This window comes from Rhipicephalus microplus, chromosome 2 (assembly GCF_043290135.1).
Source record: "Rhipicephalus microplus isolate Deutch F79 chromosome 2, USDA_Rmic, whole genome shotgun sequence".
Classification (NCBI taxonomy): Eukaryota; Metazoa; Arthropoda; class Arachnida; order Ixodida; family Ixodidae; genus Rhipicephalus; species Rhipicephalus microplus.
In genome coordinates this window covers 121157178-121178462 of record NC_134701.1, presented here as the reverse complement: position 1 = coordinate 121178462, position 21285 = coordinate 121157178, and the positions used below count along the sequence as shown (strand labels likewise).

Sequence of the window (21285 nt, the reverse complement as noted above, 5' to 3'; positions counted from 1 at the left end):
TCATCATCATCAGCCACTGCATTAAAAGATGCGATAAATTTCCAACAAGTGTGTAGTGAATATTACGTACGATTCTCTAAAGAATGGCGAAGGATAGCATAGTGAACGCTGGCCTACTACAGAAAATTTATTATTATTTATGGCGCTGTGGATACCCAGCAGTGTCCTTGTAGCATCCAAAAGAGTGTTTAGAAAAGGCTCTGAAAGGCCGCTCTCCCAGCTTTCGCTGTGACTGTGCTGTGCGTTCCGTGCAGGCCTGGCGTTTTTTGACACGCTTGAAACGCCAAGTGTCCAAAAAAAATTAAAGCAGATGTGCATTAAAGTCGTTCCCACGTTCCCTCGCCTCCTAAAAATATTAAACAGGTGCTTTGGTAGCAATAGCGAAACGCAGGGCAAGCATCACGGCACTTCGACGCAGGCACCGCCTCCTTCTGCCCTGAGCAATATAGCCGCCGCGGCTTCACTTCGAGACATGGGCGAGTGTGCGGGGCCGCCACTCCAGAAGTTTTAGTATAACCTCCTTGGTGCAACCACGCGTAGCGGCGGGCCCCATTGGAGGATTCCGACATCATGGCCAGTAGCGCTTCTGGTAGGAGAGTTGATTACTCAAAGAATCCACCCGGTGCCTATAAAAAGCCCTGCGGCGCGTCGCCAGCAGTATACCTGTGTGTCAGAGAAGCCTCTCGTTGCTTCGAGCCTCTTCGCGGTCGGCGAATCCAGTGTCCTTTGAAGCGGCGAGTTTCGTGCCGCCCTTCGTACTCTGGTCGGTGGTGCGCTTCGTAATAGAGAGAGAAGCCGACGGATGCGTGTGAGAGAAGACATCTCAGCTCATCGAGTCCCTAAGCTGTCGGCCCTTTTGCCGACTATGTAACGCCTATATTTCTATGCTGTCCATAAACCTTGCCTTAACTCACCGTCGTCTCGTCCACTCGTCTATCAGCTCTGCGCAGAAGCAGTCGCGAGCTGAGTAACACACGCTACCAAACGGCTGGTGACCATGTCGGTGGAGTTCGGAGCAGTGACACCTTCGGGGCCGTGTTAGCGTCTCGCCTTCGTAACAACCGTGAGCCATCGAGAAGATCTTGATGCCATCCTCGAATAGTGGCATAGGTGCTCTTGGTTGTAGGAGAGTCATCGGCTCCATGATCGCGGGAAGGAAAGAGCGCAGTAGCGATGACCCATGGAGACGCGCTTGCAGTTCGTACGTCATAGGCCAGTGGAATGAAGAGAGCCAGAGACAATGCCTGTATTCCAGGTTGGCTGTTAATATGCCTTTCGTCATTCTTCACTTCATTAGCCTCGTTCAAGCTCGAGCCCTTGCGCTCCTTCATGTTGCTACATATATATATAATAAATATATATATATATATATATATATATATATATATATATATATATATATATTTATATATATAGAAACATATATATAATATATATATATATATTTATATTTGTCTTGCCTTCATCCTGATGAAGGCAAGACTCTAGGCCGAATTGTCGAAATAAACCACGTTGTGACCGCTCACGGAGGTTATACTGGACTATATGCAACGCTACGGCCACTTAACCACCATGTCTGCATATATATATATATATATATATATATATATATATATATATATATATATATATATATATATATATATATATGGAGCTATACATAAATATATAGTGTAATATATATATATATAAATTTACAGCAATCAGAAGTCTCAAAGAAACTGGCCCTGGTAAAGATCAAATCTCAGCACGACACTTAAAACTTGCAGTAGACAATATTTCTGAACCACTTTCTATAATTATAAACCTTGCGTTCAAGCATGGCAGTTTCCCTACTTCTCCAAAAATAGCTAAAGTCCTTCCGATTTTTAAAAAGGGTGACAAGCAATCTACTTCTAATTATCGCCCCATCTGTATTCTTTCTTCCCTGAGCAGTCATCGAAAAACTAATAATAACTGGGCTAAACAAGTACCCTAATAAATTTAATGTACTGAAGCCCTGTCAATTTGGCTTTCGCGCTGGAAGTTCTACTAACCTTGCTATTCTTTCCCTATCAGACTTTATCAAACACTCCACAGACGCAGGATTTGTAGTAGGGTTAGTTTTCTTAGACCTCACAAAGGCATTCGATATCATTATTCATCTCATTTTATCCAAGAAACTCGAATGATACGGTATTACACGTCCATTTCTCAAATTTTTAAACAGTTACCTTCTTAACAGAAAGCATACGGTTTACATATTTGACTCATTTTTTTTCTACTAAAACAATAAATCAAGGGGTTCCTGTAGGGTCATTACTTGGTCCGTTACTTTTTTTACTTTACATTAATGACCTTCCTGACATTATACACATGGCTCACTGTGTTTTATATGCTGATGATACTACCATTTCCATTGCTGATAGATGTATTGACAGCGTAACTAATAAATTAATTGCTGTTTTTTGTAGCATGTGAAAATGGTGCCAGGAAAATTTCTTAATTATTATTCTAAATAAATCTAAGTTTATAGTTTTTAGATCAGCTCAACGCAAGTTAACTTCCTCACCACAGCTCACAGTTGACTCTCAATTGATTAATATCAGCAACAGTGTATCTTTTCTTGGCGTTCACCTCAACGCTAACCTTAACTTCGCTCTACATATTGTTCACATTAGAAAAACGGCAGCATGCGGCATTCGCGCATTACTCAAAGCTCGCTCATATTTTTCTCATAAACACTCCTTTCACTTTACTTCGCATTCATTCATTCTCATATCACTTATGACATCGCATCATGGGGGAATACTTACCAGCGTCATCTTTCATTCATACAACATCTACAAAATCGAGCAATTCGCGCTATTTTTAACAGTTCTCGCGACAGAAGCGCCGCTCCCCCTCTTCAATGCAATAAAATCTAAACTGTTAGCTCTCTATTCAGGTTATATTTAATTATTTTTCTGCATAAACAATATAAGAAATCAACTTTCTGCTAATTTCATTGATCCTAATATGTTAGTTATTACTAACACAACCAGGTTTGCGGCTAATAATAACTTTTTACTTCCCAAGGTTCGTACTAACTATGGTAAATCATCTTCTCTCTTCTGTACCATCACCATATGGAATAATTTGCCCACTTCACTAAAATGCCAAGTTTCTTTAAATTCATTTAAAAACTCATTAAAAGAGTACCTTTTAAATAGTTGATCTATCTTCTTTGTGTTGTTTTATGCTGTATTATTTGTTTTTTGATTCCATGCCTTTTTGTTTTCATTCTGCTTTGTATATTTTTGTTTCTACAATTCTAACAGCTGCTTGTGCTTTTATTATTTGTAATCATCACCGAGGGTCCCGTTGCAGTCGTGTAATTTGGGACCCTCGTCTGTATATTTTACTCCCTATATATATATATATATATATATATATATATATATATATATATATATATATATATATATATATATATATATATATATATATATATATGTGTGTGTGTGTGTGTGTGTGTGTGTGTGTGTGTGTGTGTGTGTTTCTTTATTTTCATAGGCGTTTCCAGACTAGAATGTTTTATTCGCATCATTACACAGTATGCCAAGTTGCTAAACTTACTGGGCTCATAGGATTGTAAAAGTGTTCTGTAGATCCTAATGCCAAAGCTTACTATGTGGCTGCCCAAAAGATAATATCAAACTGTATTACTATGTCGTATAGAAGATTGTTCGACAATTATTACCAAAAAGGCGCATTCAATGTACGAGACAACTCGTTCTAGAAGGAATGAAAGAAGCAGTTCTTTTTGAATCCTAATGAAATTTTATTTAAGAATAAAGATGGCCACATGTGGTTTTAAAATGTGGGTGAAAAGTAACTCTCACTCTTCAAAGTATTTTGGTGTTATGATTCCTTAACACTTGCCCTAAAAGGAAGTTTTATTGAAACATTTACTATTTTGTCGCGAAATATTATTACGAGGAAGACAGACGGGTACGTAGCTATATTATGAAAGAAAGTTTTGTAAATTATTTCTTCACCTGTAGGCATTATTCCGCTTTGTCTATTTCAGGCTTGGAAGTACAATTGCCGAGTACACAAATCTGAAAGTGAAGATAAATATTGTAATTCATAAAAATTAAGATTACAAAATCTTTCAAAAATAATACAATAAAAATGCTTTGTGCAAAATACTATTAAAAGCACCTAGTTTTCGCATGTTTCTTACTCAAATAATTTCCGTAAAATTTTCAGAGAGTGCTTGTATAATTCTACGTAAAAAAGAAATAAAACAAGTCAACAACAAAAAAACTGACCTCTTATTGGTCTCAGCCTATAAAAAAGTCTTGAGGTGTACAACTTATTGAAGTGTGAATTATGCAGTTGGCATAGTTCGTCTTGAAATGTTGCAGAAAGGGCAACATGTTTCCTAATTCTTTTTTTTGTTTAGTGTCCACTAATGTTTTTTTTTTTTTTGCTGAACGCGTCAATTCTGAGTTGATGGCAGGACAGTTTGCGTGTGCTTGTGAACCCATACGTTTTCAGAATCTCTAAGATAGTGAACAAAAAAAAGTGGTGTTCGGTACTACGACCGGGCCGAATTGGCTCGAAGCTGGTGTAAATATAAACGCAAACATCTCTTGAGCACTGTGTTGATGGTAAGAATTTGTTAACTTTCGGAGCTTCCACTTCTGAGAACTGTCTTTCCCGCATTCATTCTCTTGAAAAAAAGCGTTGAGGGAACTGCTGTGAACCGTAATTTGTGCTTTAGTATGATGACATTATTACACAGCGTGGTCCTATAGAAAGGTTACAAAATTGTCGAGCAACCATTCAACTCTGTGAAAGTGCACGACCAGCCAAACTTGTTCGTTCACAAAACACAGGTGTTGTCAAATTCCTATCTGGAACCGATAACATTCCCTGCAACTAAATCGAAAATTTTTACTCACATTTTCACATTTAAGTGAACCGTTTACCTATTAACTCTTAGATTTCAGCATCATACCTCTTTTCGCCACTACATACGCCATCGTGTTTTCTGTGCGGCATGCAAGTTGGTATGTGACACTGCTGGGTTTCATTTTCCGTCTTCTGTGGGCCAGAAGTGAGAACGTGACTTTGCACTAATTTTCGGCACCAATACTTGTGCTTACAGACAAACAAAACGTTCTCGCTATATGCAGTTCTGCTGGGAAATGTGTAATTTAATACTGCTATAAGCGAAATTAAAAATTTATACCGCTGAACATCTTAAGCAACCATTCTGCTTACAAAAGTTTGTACGCATAGAACAGAACTAACTGGTAGGATTGCATGCAATCTAGCAATGCATGAAAACGATTTTTATAAAACAAATACAGGCTGTTTTTCAAAGAAAGAAAACACGCGGGTGCTTGCCCTGCGCTCTGCAGCGGCTGCCTACTGCTCCATCAACCGAGAGCCAGTGAAAGAAACGCAGGCTTTTGCCGCCACCTATCGGCGAACGAAATAACAAGTAGTAGCCATTGGCCGAGCGTAGATAAATAACACTCCCGCTGTGGTCTTATAACGGGTGGTGCCGCCAAAAGCCGAAGCGTTCTGTTAAGCCGTAGGTTTATGGTGCTGTAGGCAGCCGCTAGAAAGCGCAGGCCGAGCGCTCGCATGTTTCCTTTTATAAACGATTACAATGTACGTTTTAGGTGCATGTAGTTTCGACCGCAATACTTATGTTATTTATTTGAAAGATGGCATTCATTGAATGCCCTGATTCAAAACGACGCCTAATGCTTCATGCTGACTAAGTACTAACACTTACACCTATATACATGTGTAACCCGTTGCTTGTGTTTCGTTATAACCCAGTCTCCTGAGCGAAAGCAATATACGAGATTATTCTAGCTTAGTCTATGTTTAACCAGTATTTTGATGGAAATTAATTCAAACAGGGACTCGCCAGTGCACAAAGCAATCGTACGTTTCTTGGTGCATGTTTTTTTATGAGACACGCACAGGAGCAGAGCAAAAAATTTGAATGCCGAAAAAAAAAGCTCTTTTCATTTATAGTTCTAAGACTTGAAATAGTACTTTCGTTGAATTTGGTTCCCATTCATGAAATGTGCAAGGTACTTTTCCCGCTTTCGAGAAGTACGAGGGAGGGGGTAGATATGGAAAGGCAGGCATTGTACATTGTTTGATTTTGCCAGTGTAACGGTTTATAATGTGTGAAATCTATGTTTCTGCAGTTAACCCGAGCATCTGTAGGCAGTACTTAAACAATTAGTGCCACAGTGCGTCTTCAATGGGACATTTGTCGATTGTCTTGTGAATGGGCTTTCGCGCGACACTCCTTTTTCGAGGCAGAAGTACTGACCAATATAATAAATCAGTGTATTAACACCCGAGCGCAAAACCTCTATCAACAACATGTCTCACCTTTTTCTTGTCGCAGTGAACGCCATCCACAGCGCCGATGAGCATGTTCCCTCCATTTTTGTTAATAAAACATCTTACTATGCATTTCCTCATGTCGTATTTCTAAAATAAGCAACAGCACAGTCGATTATTTGAAATTAGCCAGCCGTAAAAAGGAAACTATGTTTCAAAACCGCAGAACTATAGGTTATCTGGAAATTGGTTATTCGTTATTAGGGGAGAAACACCACAGTAGAAAAAAAAAAGAATGGTTTGAAAAGCCAGATTCCATAGGTTGTTGAAGTAGTCACCGAAAGTTACGATATCGCATATTAGGCATTTTGAGCGAAGATGTTTATATATATTATTACTGAGATCGGTTGATACGCGACAACCTCGCTAAATGAGCGACCACGAACAGGCATATAGTGTATCAGTGAAACCCCCCCACCACACAACTTAGGGATGACGTTATTTTGGATGACACGGCGGCATGTACTGCGGCGACACCGTGGGTGGCAGCCGTGGAACCTTATGCCTCGTCATTGTCGTTTCCCTACATCGCGTTGTCCCCACTATCACCGTCGGTCTATCTATCTATCTATCTATCTATCTATCTATCTATCTATCTATCTATCTATCTATCTATCTATCTATCTATCTATCTATCTATCTATCTATCTATCTATCTATCTGCTTTTCTAGTGCCTAAATCTTTGTCGCCTAGTAATTGTCTAGCTAACCTCGCACATACGATACGTGTACAATATAACGCATGTACAAATAACGAACCATTATGACAGATATGTATATGCCAAAGAATAAATATGATCACATGTGAAGTACTATGAATTGTCTGAAGCAAAACACACACATGTCGGGAAGCAATCATGGTCATGATATTGGCAGTGACTATGGTGACGAGGCCCGTCAACGCAGTACTATTGTTAGAGTGAGGGGAGCTGTCAGCTTATTGTAATCGTGACCTCAGTGACGGGGCCCGTCAGTGCAGTACAATCGTTAAAATGAGGGGGCCCGTCACCGTAAAGAATGGCTACGGTGAGGCGGGGGGGGGGGGGTTGTAAATTTTTAATTCTTCATATAGTACCGATTGCCGATCCCATTAGAGATTATTGCAGGAAGGACACAACTTATATGTATAACAAGGTTTAAAAAGATATCAAAGGCGATTTCATGCAAAATTACGGGATAGTTTTTTATGTATAAGGTATAAAAAGTTATAAAAGAAAATTCATGCAAAATAAAAGAACAGGGCCTGGATTCACAAAACTCACTTACGAAAACATTTTTGCGCAAGAGAAATTTTGTTGCGTAAGTCGATTCACGAAACGAAAAAACGTCGTAAGAGGCCATAGTTGTCACATCGGCCGCTGCAAATAAAGCGCGCTGTGACTGCCCGGGAACATGTCAGCGATGGTGATGCAGTTGCTATATTTGCTTACGTCACCGAAAAGTGCTCGCAAGTGGATTCACGAAGCGAAATTGTGCGTAAAAACAGCATGGCTGAGAGAAAATCCCAAGAGTGGTCCGGACCACTCTTAGGAACAATGTAGCTACTTAGAACCTGCTGCCGCGGCGGTATACTTTGGTGCCCTGGCTGGTTTTGAGTTATTTCACGCCCATTAGGGCTGCTTGATGACTGCTGGTGCGTTTTTATTTCTTTCGGCGCTTTGAGCTTCGCGTGTTGTTTCCCTTGTACGCAGTGGATGGTGTTGACAACCACCATCGTCCAATAAATTCGAAGTCGCAGTAATTGAAGAATTTTATTGGGCGTCAATGGCATAAAACTACGCATGTAAAGATTTGTGGTTGGATGAAAACCAATGTGATACGGGAATGGTCGGTGCATTCGAACGCGACATGACATAGGATCAACCTTATTTTTTATGTTGTTGTGTTGCGCCCCATCTCATCCAATTAAAAGTGCGACTCGAGATCCTTGCCTCATTGGTGGAAATTACCACCAAAGAGGTTAATGGGAGCACATTCTTTGCACGCTATTGGAAATAAAAATGAGAGGAAGTTTTCAGTGATTGGTTCCTAAAGTTTGTGCTCTAGTGTACTTTCATTGGCTCTAACTGTCCAATGGTTGCGATCTCTGAAATACAGCTGTCGATACACTTTGGGACGATCTCGAACAAAGCGTACTTTGTAAACCAAAGCGTATTAGGGGTGCGCGTGATTACGCATGGAACTACAAACAAATCATGCATCTTCACCTTCACTGTTGAGACACCGATATGGACCGTGATATTATGGCAAGCAATCGGAATGAAATGACCCTCGTAACTTTGTATGACACCGAAAGTATGCAAACCCTCACGATTCTGCAGCAAACCTTGGCTGAATTCATCCCTGTGTCAATTACCAGCCATTTAACTTGGCGCACGAACATCATTCAAAGGTAGAGGGAGCCCCTGACATGTATTTTGTGTGACGCAGCGACCACTTCACCTGAGAATAATAGCTTTGCGAAGGCGAATGTCTTATCGCATGCTCTGATCGAAGCAGACGACAAACGCGAGCAGACGACGGCTCGGCCTACGGGCACAGCTTGTGATTGGTTGTGAAGCAATACCCTCTACATCAGCTCAATCCATGACGTTGCCAAAACACTTCTTTCATCTGGCACGCCTGTCGTGTTCGTCATATCACCCCTCTCGCACATAAGAGCAAATTTTTTCACGCCGTCAAAATAGTTCAAGTACTTTCTAAGAGCTCTCTTATTGTCTTATGTGCTGCGCAGTTGTCGAAAACAACATGGCGTCTTAAACAGCGTATCGGTCGGTGCGACTTTCAGCAAACGCTTCTCGCACGAGTTACTTCAGCATTTGACCGGATATGTTGTGATTACAGCAGCCCTTTCGGTGCGTGTAAGCAGTGCGGAAAGCTGTGGCAGTGCAATGGTGTACGGTGAAGCGCAGCGAAGCCTGTGCGTCGGTGTGGTTATCAAGCGGGGATCGGCGTCGATGTATCGACGGCAACTAGCACTCGAGAAGCCTGCAATGTGTGTTTGTGTGCCAGTAACAGTTCGTTCGCTTGACTTTCCAGTCTCTCAGTTGGTAGCTGTGCGACATTCCGGATTGACAGCGTTTTGACACGTTACTTGAGTGACCCCAAGTACGTACGGAAACGCATGAACTACGCGCTCGGTTCTTGCTTCGCCACAGGTTAGCCCGTACGCTTCTATTTACTTGAGAGCAATGTACTGTTCGGAAGTGAAACGATGTTCGTTGTGAACAGTGGTGCTGTGTTGACGTTCCAAGACTTGTGAACAAGCTGTGCTCGTGTGACCGAAAATTGAAAGACAGCGTTAATAACTGTTTTGCCCTGCGAAGTTGTGGTGGGGCAGCTTGGCGCTTTTGTTTGTTAAGTCGTCACTTCTCCTTTTTGTGATAACCATAGTCCTAGCGCTGTGATGTGATCAACCAAAACTGCGAGATGCTACATTCTGTTGTGGATCGTGTTACTTTGGAAGCGCGCCTAGACAGTTCTTCGGTAACAACTTGAGAGTTCTATGTGGCAGCGAGAGCCCGTGAACGTCAAGCTTCCCTCCGGCCCCCAGACCTAGCGCTGTGATGTGATCAACCAAAGCTGCGAGATGCTACATTCTGTTGTGGGTCGTGTTGCTTTGGAAGCGCGCCTAGACTGTTCTTCGATAACAACTTGAGAGTTCTATGTGGCAGCGAGAGCCCGTGAACGTCAAGCTTCCCTCCGACCCCCAGAAAAAGCAAATATTTCACCGGTGCCTTGCTTTGGATGAAGTTGTAGGCCAATATCGCCTAACTACAGGTTTACGAGTTCGTCTGGCCATCGTTTTGCACGGCACTAGAGCCTTGACAACAGCCGGTCATGGCCAGTTCTTACACTTTATCAATGGACGTGCACGCCTGGCCAGCCCTTTATTGCTGTCATTGGCAGCTTCCAGTCTGCAGATGCCCTTTGCCTGTTGGCCGTACTTGGTTCCTCATGACACCGACGGCTACCAAATGCTGCCATCGGTGAGTTCACCTTGCAGAACTAAATTTCACCGGTACTATAATACACGCAGTTCTATAACGTGTGCAAGTTTTTAAGCCCATCAGATGTACAGTTTCTTCATGGTAAGTTGAAGCATGAAAAATTTACTACTACTGTTATATACATACATATATTATGGAGCAAGTACATAAAAAGTTTTTTGTGATTTGATACAAGTGAGCTCTTGTTTGATTATGAGGTTGGGCCTGTCGATTGACCACGTTTGATAGTTGGAAAGTTAATGTGAATTTATTTTTCAGGAGCCAGGTTGCACTTAAAAAATTTATGTTATTTTGGAAAATTAGTTCTATAGACGATTACCACTCTGGTAGTACTATACTTCAGTAGGACATATATATTGCGGTACGTAAATTTTACATGAGGCTTCAGTTAATTACAAAGTGACTATAGCAGATTTTGGTCAATTTAACGAAGCGATAGCTTCCTCAAATAAGTATTAGAAGTGAGTGCTTTTAATGATTGTTTTTATATATCTCGTTTTTGGCTCTTCACAGATCGCAGAGATTGGTTTGTTAAGGTCCTGTGATGCATCGGTTGCACATTCTGGCACATCAATCGTCATCATTACTTGGAGCACCTGTACAAATATAGGAAGGACACGTTCTCCCTAACTGTGCAAGCCTATGTCACTGCTGGGACTGTTATTATTCAGCGGATGTGGCGTGGAAGCATGCATGGCAGCCTCATCTGGAAGGACTGCGATCTGCTTGGGAGCTTCGAGGGCACAAAACTGCCTAATGGCTGGCTGCAAGGTTAGTTTTTCTTTAATACATACGATTACGTGAACACCACTTACTGTGCACAAATTGAAAACCCAAGCATGGTTGCTTTCAGTGGATACCTGTAATATTCTTACACATAATTCTTATTCAACATTTATAGAACTAAATTACAAGATAATTGAGAATGTTGAAAGCTGAAAGCCTGCAGCTTTAAATGAAACTCCAATAATCTGAGACACAAAAGCTTGTGCTTTGAAACGAGCACAAATACTTTGATTCCTTATTGAGCTCTCGAGGTTGTGACTGAACTCTCGAGCTTGAGCTCTCGAGCTTGTGGAAAGAGCAAGTGGGTGAAAATTGCCTGACTGTTCTCAACTTGCAAGGAGAAAGACCTATTGAAGAAGCCTCAGATGGCATAAGGCCAGTAACTGCATCTTTTACCTAATGTAGCTTTTTCTCTCTCAGTGCTGTTGCTTGTGTTTCAGCCGAACATGTTCACCACAATTGCATAGTGATATATATTTTTCTACAAATTGTACCTGACCTAAGTATGCATTGTTGATCTCTAAAGGTGACGTTCAGTGTGTTTCAAAGCCATGGCTTCTCATTTCTCTGTCTGTGGCTAGCCTATTTCAGCAGCAGAGCGATGCAGCTAGCACACATGCAATCCAAGTCATGGAGCGCTCCTTTGGTGTTTTGTGCAGGACGCAGCATATCCATCCGGCAAGACACTGGTATCAACAATAATGGTGAGTGTTGGTGGCACCTGTAGGAGCCCATTGTGTTTGTTGCGTATGATTATTTCCCCTGATGGAGTGCATTTCTGAAAGGTTTTCTTCATTTAGAATAATAGATGTCAGCAACAAGCACTCAAAATACACAAGTTCTTTGTGTCTTCTAGACTTCCCATTTGCTCCTATATGCGGTATGGTGAGCTGGCTATGTTAGACAGCCTTAAAGTTATGAACATTAGCTGTTGTGTTGTAATGCAGTCTAACTTGTGTTTCTTAGTGAACTTATTTGTGGTCTACTTCTCGCACCTAGTGTAAAGTCAAAATAGAAGAAACTCTATTGGCTTTTTATGCCTGTCAGAAGTTTAATGGCTTCATCTATAACATTGTAGTTTTGCTCTTGTACCATATTAAATATATTTTCAGTCTTCACTGTTTGTGTGTGTGTGTGTTGAGGCTTGTCATTGGCTTCTGAAAATACAATATCTGTAAATATAAGCACATAATTGACAACTATACACTCTTGCATGTAGCATGGTTGTAACAATGATCTGTATTTTTCTAAGTTCCAGCAGTAACAAGGGGTTCGGTGCTCCACTGTCATGTACAGTGTATCAAGAACAGAGCACAGAAGGCCAACAAGTATAAAGGGACTGCCAGTGACTGTTCTCCTGCTCAAAGTTTACAACAGCAGAAAGAGCACATTGTGGTGTGCTCTTTCTGCTGTTGCTTTCTGTTGCTGCAAAGAAGTTAAGCTGCTGCTTAACTTCTTAGCAGTGCATTATTCAGCAGTTCATTTGCTTGCATTTGAAATTATTTAAATATTGCATGGAAGATACCAAACTATGACACTAATTTAAAGGCTGCTATAGTGTTAGTGGGCAAATATTTTTGAGATGAACTTTTTAACATGTGTGTTAAGTGCCTGCGTGCCTCTACATTTACATGCCAGAAATCACAGCATCCATGGTCGCCAATGGTAACTAACTGTGTTTGGATTCTTTGTAGTACAAGAAGTAAAGCCATGAATGCAGTAATCATGTACTTAGTCGATGTAATCCTTCTGTGTACACTCATTTGTATAGCACCAATGATGCCATGAGTGTATAAGCTTTGAGAAGTGAATCTATGTGGATTATTTTATTTGGAAGGAAGAGGATCATCACTACTCCTAGTATATCTTAACAGTAGATTTTAGTGCTTGGGTATTATCCCACTGCCTGTCCCTCCTCCAACAGTCTACTTATCTACTGTGTAAGTGTAACTTTTTAAATGTATACGTTGCTCTGATAGGTTTGTTCATAATGTAATTCAAGTGACTTATCATCTATGCAGCTCTACTCAGGCTACAAATAAAAGTATTTATTTTTATATGTAGCTATAGCATGCATTCACTTGTGTTTTTCTAGGTGCCTGTACAATTGTTTAGCCCTACAAAAGTGCTGGTATATTCTAATATTGAATCTGGCATCTTAAAATAGTTTGTTAGTGGAAGTAAGAATGTGTTTATAACCAATATTACTATCCTCAGATGAACTGTGAAAACTCTGTGGAAATTTATTTACATTTTTTTAACTTTGTGAAGGCAAATGTTGTTATGTTCTTTTATTGTGGTCCCTGTTTCATGCAAATGACACATAATTACTTTGCAGTGGCATAGTATTAGTTGTTATTTTACACATATGTGCTGAGCAACTTCGCAGTTGAGGCCAGCAGCAAGACATACATGCAGTGCACTGGAGCATCACCTCACATAGTGTACAGTCTTTGCCCACCAGTAAACTCAATATTTTTCAAGCAGACTAATAGACAGCTGTATGGGAACTGTGTTGATGTGCAAACTTTGAAGTCTTCTTGAGGAGTGTTTTTCATCATTTTTGTCCAAGTGAAGTAGCTACCCAAGGCCACAACTAGTGGGAATGTGGTTGTTTCCTCTCTCCAAAAGCACTCCTACCAGCTGCCTCAATGTTAGCATGGGGTGAATTCACGAACTGGAAAAATAATTGGTCTTTGTTTTCTTGGCCGAAAGAGTCACTTCCACCGTTGAGCCAACACGACGCGCCAGAATAGAAACTTTTAGCTAAATAAAGTTGATTCTACTTTTGAGAAGTGTTTTGGGGAAACGAAATGGCACCTATAGCTGTCAATATAAACACTGTTTGCACCAAGGAGCTTTGTAGCTTATAATTGTATTATTCATGTATTGTCTAGAATTTACTCGCGCTGTGCCAACTTTCAGCCCAAGTGTCCTAACATGCTTTGTTAGTGGGTTGTGAATAAGCAAGCTATGTAAATAAACAGAGTGATATTGCAGACATGTACAAAATATTGATGCACAGCCCTTTTCTTTAGCATGACATTGTCAAAGGCTTTATTCTTGTGTTTTTTATAAAAACTGCTGGTCACTGGGAAACAGCGGAAAACTATGCATCAAGCTTTTGCGAGATGGTTCGAGAAACACCATGTTCAGACATAACAGTGCCGGTGGATTTTTCTCGTAAGTTACTTTCTGTAGTATTTTCAAAATGAGTGTAGTAGAATTGTTGTTTTATAGCCATTCATTTTAATATTTACACCTGAGTGTATGTATGTATGTATGGGTGTACATATGTATATGTGTGTGTGCATATATGTATGTATATATGTATTTTTTAAATGAGAATCTGTTTATCATTGGTGAGTAAGTTTCGTAATGATTTGGCTGAATTTGTTTCTAGTTATTTCTCTTTTGAGCCATTATACATTTCAAATTGTTTTGTACTGCAAAAAAATAAATGTAACCTTACGCAGAATATGTGTGTTCAAAGAATTTGTTTCATTTACCAACCTACAGTCATGGGCAAGAAATTGGGTAAAATGGAACGAACCTGCGAAGATTAGTTTAGAGCATAGCTACTCTACATGGCATATCTCGTACACATTGCGTTGGTTGAATATGTCGATTTCAACCTTTCAATTTTAATCAGAATAAGCAAGCTATCACCCGTGGTTGTATATGTGTGTGATATTTATGCATACTGTGATACCGGTTCGCAATTACAATTAAGGTGACAAACCTAGTCAAGCTGAATACACAAATTTTGTCCATGCACCTTTCATCTGCACTGGAACTGTTGATAATAAAAAATAAACTTCAGTTTAGAAATTTATTCTAGTAACCAAAAGCAGGGTATCTCTTTATCACACAAATCAAATTGCCATTGTTCTGTTCCATTCTGGACAATATGGGACCCTCTCAGCAGAACTCGATTAACTGGTATAGTTCATTTTAACCATTGACAGCGACATTACACTGAAGCGTGCAGCATGACAAATAGCGGGAGAGAAGAGACAAACTAATCACTCTGTTTGCGTCAGCTCTAACTGTCCGTGCTCTTTGGTCGTGCTGCATGTGATGATGCCCACCAAATTAGCACGAAAGCACGTCCCTACAAAGGCCGTCAACTTGGCTGCAAGCAGTTAGCTCACTGCATGTGTAGATTTTGTTCAAAACACCGTGAAGACTGATTGCTGGTCGAATATTCAAAGACGTGAAAAGTAATATACCAGGTATGATGTTGGTATTTCAGCACTGGACACTTTGCGATAAGAGAGGATGGAGGAGAAAATTATGAACCCTGAATTGTTTAATTTTTGAAGGAGCACAGTACAGCGCTTTTGGGTCAAAATAGGAGTGAATGAAGCAAAAGCGAAAGCCTACTTCTCAAAAAATTAGTACCCGCCACCACGCATAATGTCAGGCCGGGCAACCTCTTGAAAAAAAAAAGTGCTCAGTGATTCTGCGAATCGAACCAAGTACCTCCTAGATTGTAGTTGAGCGCTGTAACCGCTCGTCCACTGCAGCAGTGCTTGCATTCGCCCTATTGCTGATATATCGTCATTCCTTCGAATGAAGCCAAATGCAAAAACGTCCGGTGAAACTTTGTCAAAAATAGAAAAAATAGAATGCGTTTGCCCAAGGTTACTAGAAGATAGCAACCGCCACGTGTGACTGTATAACCGTGCGCTATTTATTCTTGTAAATTACTGTCATGACGTTGGGATAGCCGGCTCTAACGTAGGCTACCTTCTCATAGTTTGCCAAATATAAATAAAAAAATAAAAATACATATCGGCCTGTGACAACGCTAATCCACTATTATGAGTTCACTGTCACTAGTGTCACTTTCACTAGATGAATGCTCAGTTTGCTTCCATTATCGTTATCTAGGAAAGTTTTGGCTCATTAACTCAACTCTCCTAATTAGCATTGATTCTCACATCTAAGGACAGTCACACTTCATCTCGCTTTCTGAGTGGCTGTCACTCCCATATAACGCGTACTTCACTTTTTTATGCTCTCCGAGCATCTGACGCTGCTTTGCGGAGACTTTCCCTGACATCTGCTGGGCCAGAAAATTGTCTTTATTATCTATCAATTTCAAGCTTTTGCGAAGCCGAAACGAGAGTCTCTCTCTCTCTCTCTCTCTTCATCCTTTTCGCACGTGTGATAACGTCTCTCGACCTCAAGACTCGTATACACGTCCCTTGCTTTGTTTGCGCACTCAAACAACGCTGGACGAAATATTTGCACCGTGTTTTGTGAAAAGCATTAGCACTGAGACACCTCCCAATCAGTCTCCCTCATTTTACGTAGACATATACCTAAGCGTAAGCGTATGCACGTTCTCGCATTCCGGCTTTATAAAAATGCTGTGGTGCATGGAACCAGCGAAATTGCGCTCACAATTTCATTTGATTACTGCTGTTATCTATTTCCGCACAATTCGTCTGCAAACACCAAAGTCGCTCATGTGTCTTGTAATAAGAATATTGTAACAAAGGCTACCTTTGACTATAGGTACAAAACACCCTTACGTTCACCACAATACCGTGCTAGATTGCACCGAAATAGTTAAGTAGCAGCGCAGCTTCAATGAAATGTAAGGTAACTGGTCGCGTTAAATAGGGGAAGACCTTCGAGGCACATTTTCAAACATTGCATGCATCGATTCATGTGTGTTTTGGGGAAACGAAATGGCACCTATAGCTGTCAATATAAACACTGTTTGCACCAAGGAGCTTAGTAGCTTATAATTGTATTATTCATGTTTTGTCTAGAATTTACTCGTGCTGTGCCAACTTTCAGCCCAAGTGTCCTAACATGCTTTGTTAGTGGGTTGTGAATGAGCCAAGCTATGTGAATAAACAGAGTGATATTGCAGACATGTACAAAATATTGATGCACAGCCCTTTTCTTTAGCATGACATTGTCAAGGGCTTTATTCTTGTGTTTTTTATAAAAACTGCTTGTCACTGGGCAGCAGCAGAAAACTATGCATCAAGCTTTTGCGAGATAATTCGAGAAACACCGTGTTCAGACATAACAGTGCCGGTGGAGATCTCTCGTAAGTTACTTTCTGTAGTATATTCAAAATGAGTGTATTAGAATTGTTGTTTTATAGCCATTCATTTTAATATTTAGACCTGAGTGTATGTATGTATGTATGGGTGTACATAAGTATATGTGTGTGTGCATATATGTATGTATGTATGTATGTATGTATGTATGTATGTATGTATGTATGTATGTATGTATGTATGTATGTATGTATGTATGTATGTACGTATGTATGTATGTATGTGTGTATGTATGTATGTATGTATGTATGTATGTATGTATGTATGTATGTAAGTATGTATGTATGTATCTTTTAAATGAGAATCCGTTTATCATTGGTGAGTAAGTTTGGTAATGATTTGGCTGAATTTGTTTCTAGTTATTTCTCTTTTGAGCCATTATACATTTCAATTTGTTTTGTACTGCATAAAAATAATGTAACCTTACACAGAATATGTGTGTTCGAAGAAGTTTCATTTACCAACCTACAGTCATGGGCAAGAAATTGGGTAAAATGGAACGAACCTGCGAAGATTAGTTTCGAGCATAGCTACTCTACATGGCATATCTCGTACACATTGCGTTGGTTGAATATGTCGATTTCAACCTTTCAATTTTAATCAGAATAAGCAAGCTATCACCCGTGGTTGTATATGTGTGTGATATTTATGCATACTGTGATACCGGTTCGCAATTACAATTAGGGTCACAAACCTAGTCAAGCTGAATACACGATTTTTGTTCATGCACCTTTCATCTGCACTGGAACTGTTGTTAATGAAAAATAAACTTCAGTTTAGAAATTTATTCTAGTAGCCAAAAGCAGGGTATCTCTTTATCACACAAATCAAATTGCCATTGTTCTGTTCCATTCTGGACAATACGGGACCCTCTCAGCAGAACTCGATTAACTGCTATAGTTCATTTTAACCATTGACAGCGACATTACACTGAAGCGTGCAGCATGACAAATAGCGGGAGAGAAGACACAAACTAATCACTCTGTTTGCATCAGCTCTAACTGTCCGTGCTCTTTGGTCTTGCTGCATGTGATGATGCCCACCAAATTAGCACGAAAGCGTGTCCCTACGAAGGCAGTCAACTTGGCTGCAAGCAGTTAGCTCACTGCATGTGTAGATTTTCTTCAAAACACCGTGAAGACTGATTGCTGGTCGAATATCCAAACACGTGAAAAGTAATGTACCAGGTATGATATTGGTATTTCAGCACTGGACACTTTTGCGATAAGAGAGGATGGAGGAGAAAATTATGAACCCTGAATTGCTTAATTTTTGAAGGAGCACAGTACAGCGCTTTTGGGTCAAAAGGGGAGTGAAAGAAGCAAGTGCGAAAGCCTACTTCTCAAAAACTTAGTACCCGCCACCACGCATAATGTCAGGCCGGGCAACCTCTTGAAAAAAAAAAAAGTGCTCAGTGATTCTGCGAATCGAACCAAGTACCTCCTAGATTGTAGTTGAGCGCTGTAACCGCTCGTCCACTGCAGCAGTGCTTGTGTTCGCCTTATTGCTGATATATCGTCATTCCTTCGAATGAAGCCAAATGCAAAAACATCCCGTGAAACTTTGTCAAAAATAGAAAAAATAGTTAGAATGCGTTTTCCCAAGGTTACTAGAAGATAGAAACCGTCACGTGTGATTGTATAACCGTGCGCTATTTATTCTTGTACATTACTGTCATGACGTTGGGATAGCCGGCTCTAACGTACGCTACCTTCTCATAGTTTTCCAAATATAGATAAGAAAATAAAAATATATATCGGCCTGTGACAACGCTAATCAACTATTATGAGTTCACTGTCACTAGTGTCAGTTTCACTAGATGAATGCTCAGTTTGCTTTCATTATCGTTATTTAGGAAAGTTTTGGCTCATTAACTCAACTCTCTTAATTAGCATTGATTCTCACACCTAAGGACAGTCACACTTCATCTCGCTTTCTGAGTGGCTGTCACTCTCACATAACGCGTACTCCACTTTTTTATGCTCTCCGAGCATCTGACCCTGTTTTGCGGAGACTTTCCCTGACGTCTGCTGGGCCAGAAAATTGTATTTATTATCTATCAATTTCAAGCTTTCGCGAAGCCGAAACGAGTGTCTCTCACTCTTTTCAACCTTTTCGCACGTGTGATAACGTCTCTCGACCTCAAGACTCGTATACACGCCCCTTGCTTTGCGCACTCAAACAACGCTGGGCGAAATATTTGCACCGTGTTTTGTGAAAAGCATTAGCCCTGAGACACCTCCCGACGAGTCTCCCTCATTTTACGTAGACATATACCTAAGCGTAAGCGTATGCACGTTCTCGCATTCTGGCTTTATAAAAATGCTGCGGTGCATGGAACCAGCGAAATTGCGCTCACAATTTCATTTGATTACTGCTGTTATCTATTTCCGCACAATTCGTCTGCAGGCACCAAAGTAACTCATGTGTTTTGTAATAAGAATATTGTAACAAAGGCTACCTTTGACTATAGGTACAAAACACCCTTACGTTCACCACTATACCGTGCTAGATTGCACCGAATTAGTTAAGTAGCAGCGCAGCTTCAATGAAATGTAAGGTAACTGGTCGCGTTAATTAGGGGAAGACATTCGAGGCACATTTTCAAACATTGCATGCATCGATTTATGTGTGGTTTCATTTATGTGGTACACCTGGAGTTTTGTTTACTTGTACTTGGCGAGATAGTGCATGGATTCCTCGATGACTTAAGGCCATCGAGCAATTTCGTTTTTAGCTACAGTCGTTGATGAAAGGCGAGTGCTTGGCTTTGCAAAGCCCGCCAAAGCGCCTATTACAACGTACGCGGCATCCCGTAAGCGCTGTAGCAGACGCTCGCGGAACTGAAACTTAGATGCAGCAAATCATTGGCTGTCATCGTATACTCTCGATGCTAGACGCTTTGCGTGCTACCTTGATATTATCGCCACACACTTCTTTCTTTCCTTGTCGTTTCATCAGCTATCGTGTGTCCTCCTTGCCCTCTTAAGTGCCGAATAAGTTAAATTCATACCCGCGCTATAGTAATCCCTCCAAATAAGAGAACTTTTGGCTAAGAAAATGCGTAGCCAAAGAGAAAGCTTTGTGAATTCGGCCCCAGTTTCTTTTTGCTAATGGCAATGTGAAAATCAGTGTAAGAAATCACTTATCGCCATTTTGATATATGGACACGAATAGAGGATAAGAAGGGCTTTTATGGTGTTTCTATACTGCCTATATATGCCTATTTTGGGTGTTCGTGCCTAAATGCCTATAAACGCCTGTTTTACAAATTGAATGCATATATGAGCGTTATTGAAGCCCAAACTTTGTTTCTGAGCGTGGTGTGAAGCCTTCATTCATCTAAAAAAGGCAACATTGATATTTTCGAACACTATGAGGTTTACAAAGGCAAAACTGACAAGCTGCGAGCGATCGGAGGAAGAGCATAACGAGTAAAAAGACGCTATTTTTGCAGCCCTAAGTGGACGCACGTCTAAGCGTCTGCAGAAGTAGGAGGAGGGAGTGATAAAAATGGGGTAAGAAAATAAAAGTGACATCTATGGCTGAGAATGTGGCGATCGCCTTCTACAGATAGCTGTCCAGTGCCTTGAAGGAACTGAAGAACCACCCTGAAAACATGTTGTTGCGGTGGGAAAGGAAGAACAGGTTTTTCTGGGCAGCCACGGGAAGCTGGGGAATGAATAAAAAACCATGAAGGGTTACTCATAGAATGCTCATGTTGATTCAGTGGTGGCGAAGGTCACGAAATTGTAATACTTTATACAGTAAAGCCTGAGACAGGCGCCGTCATGCTTACAATCTATGTGAGCATCATGCCTCTTAACATACCGGAGCTTTGTATGGCGTGACAGTTTATACTCGGAAAATAAAATTCCCAAGTACAATTAGCCTACATTCAAACACTTGTGTCTGCCTTTACGCATGCAATGGACGCATCACCTCGATGTCGGCAGAAGGGCTTCGATATACGAAACGGCCAAGAATTGGGCGAGGAC

At 40.6% G+C, this 21285-nt stretch overlaps 2 protein-coding genes across 2 annotated transcripts in view; one reads left to right on the top strand and one right to left on the bottom strand.

Annotated features, from left to right (window-relative positions):
- Positions 1-3874: 3874 nt before the first annotated feature.
- Positions 3875-21285, bottom strand: part of LOC119170766 (venom metalloproteinase BumaMPs1-like) — a 186003-nt gene continuing 168592 nt past the window's right edge. The window contains exons 13-15 of the mRNA XM_075886733.1: positions 6394-6495; positions 4020-4082; positions 3875-3904 (exon numbers count right to left, since the gene is read on the bottom strand). Coding sequence (XP_075742848.1) covers positions 4029-4082; positions 6394-6495 — 156 coding nt within the window. The 3' untranslated portion in view covers positions 3875-3904; positions 4020-4028. The remainder of the gene's footprint in view (positions 3905-4019; positions 4083-6393; positions 6496-21285) is intronic.
- Positions 9100-20902, top strand: LOC142784031 (uncharacterized). The gene is made up of 5 exons (XM_075882655.1): positions 9100-10394; positions 10929-11186; positions 11861-11905; positions 12454-12596; positions 20861-20902. The coding sequence occupies exons 2-5, from the start codon at positions 11090-11092 to the stop codon at positions 20900-20902; spliced, it is 327 nt and encodes a 108-aa protein (XP_075738770.1). The 5' UTR covers positions 9100-10394; positions 10929-11089.

Bases quoted from the DNA above. Each gene is read 5' to 3' on its own strand.
- LOC142784031 (XM_075882655.1), top strand. From the start codon at position 11,090: ATGTGGCGTGGAAGCATGCATGGCAGCCTCATCTGGAAGGACTGCGAT. The intron at 11,187-11,860 runs GTTAGTTTTTCT...TGTTTTGTGCAG, and splicing joins GCCTAATGGCTGGCTGCAAG to GACGCAGCATATCCATCCGG. The intron at 11,906-12,453 runs GTGAGTGTTGGT...TATTTTTCTAAG, and splicing joins CACTGGTATCAACAATAATG to TTCCAGCAGTAACAAGGGGT.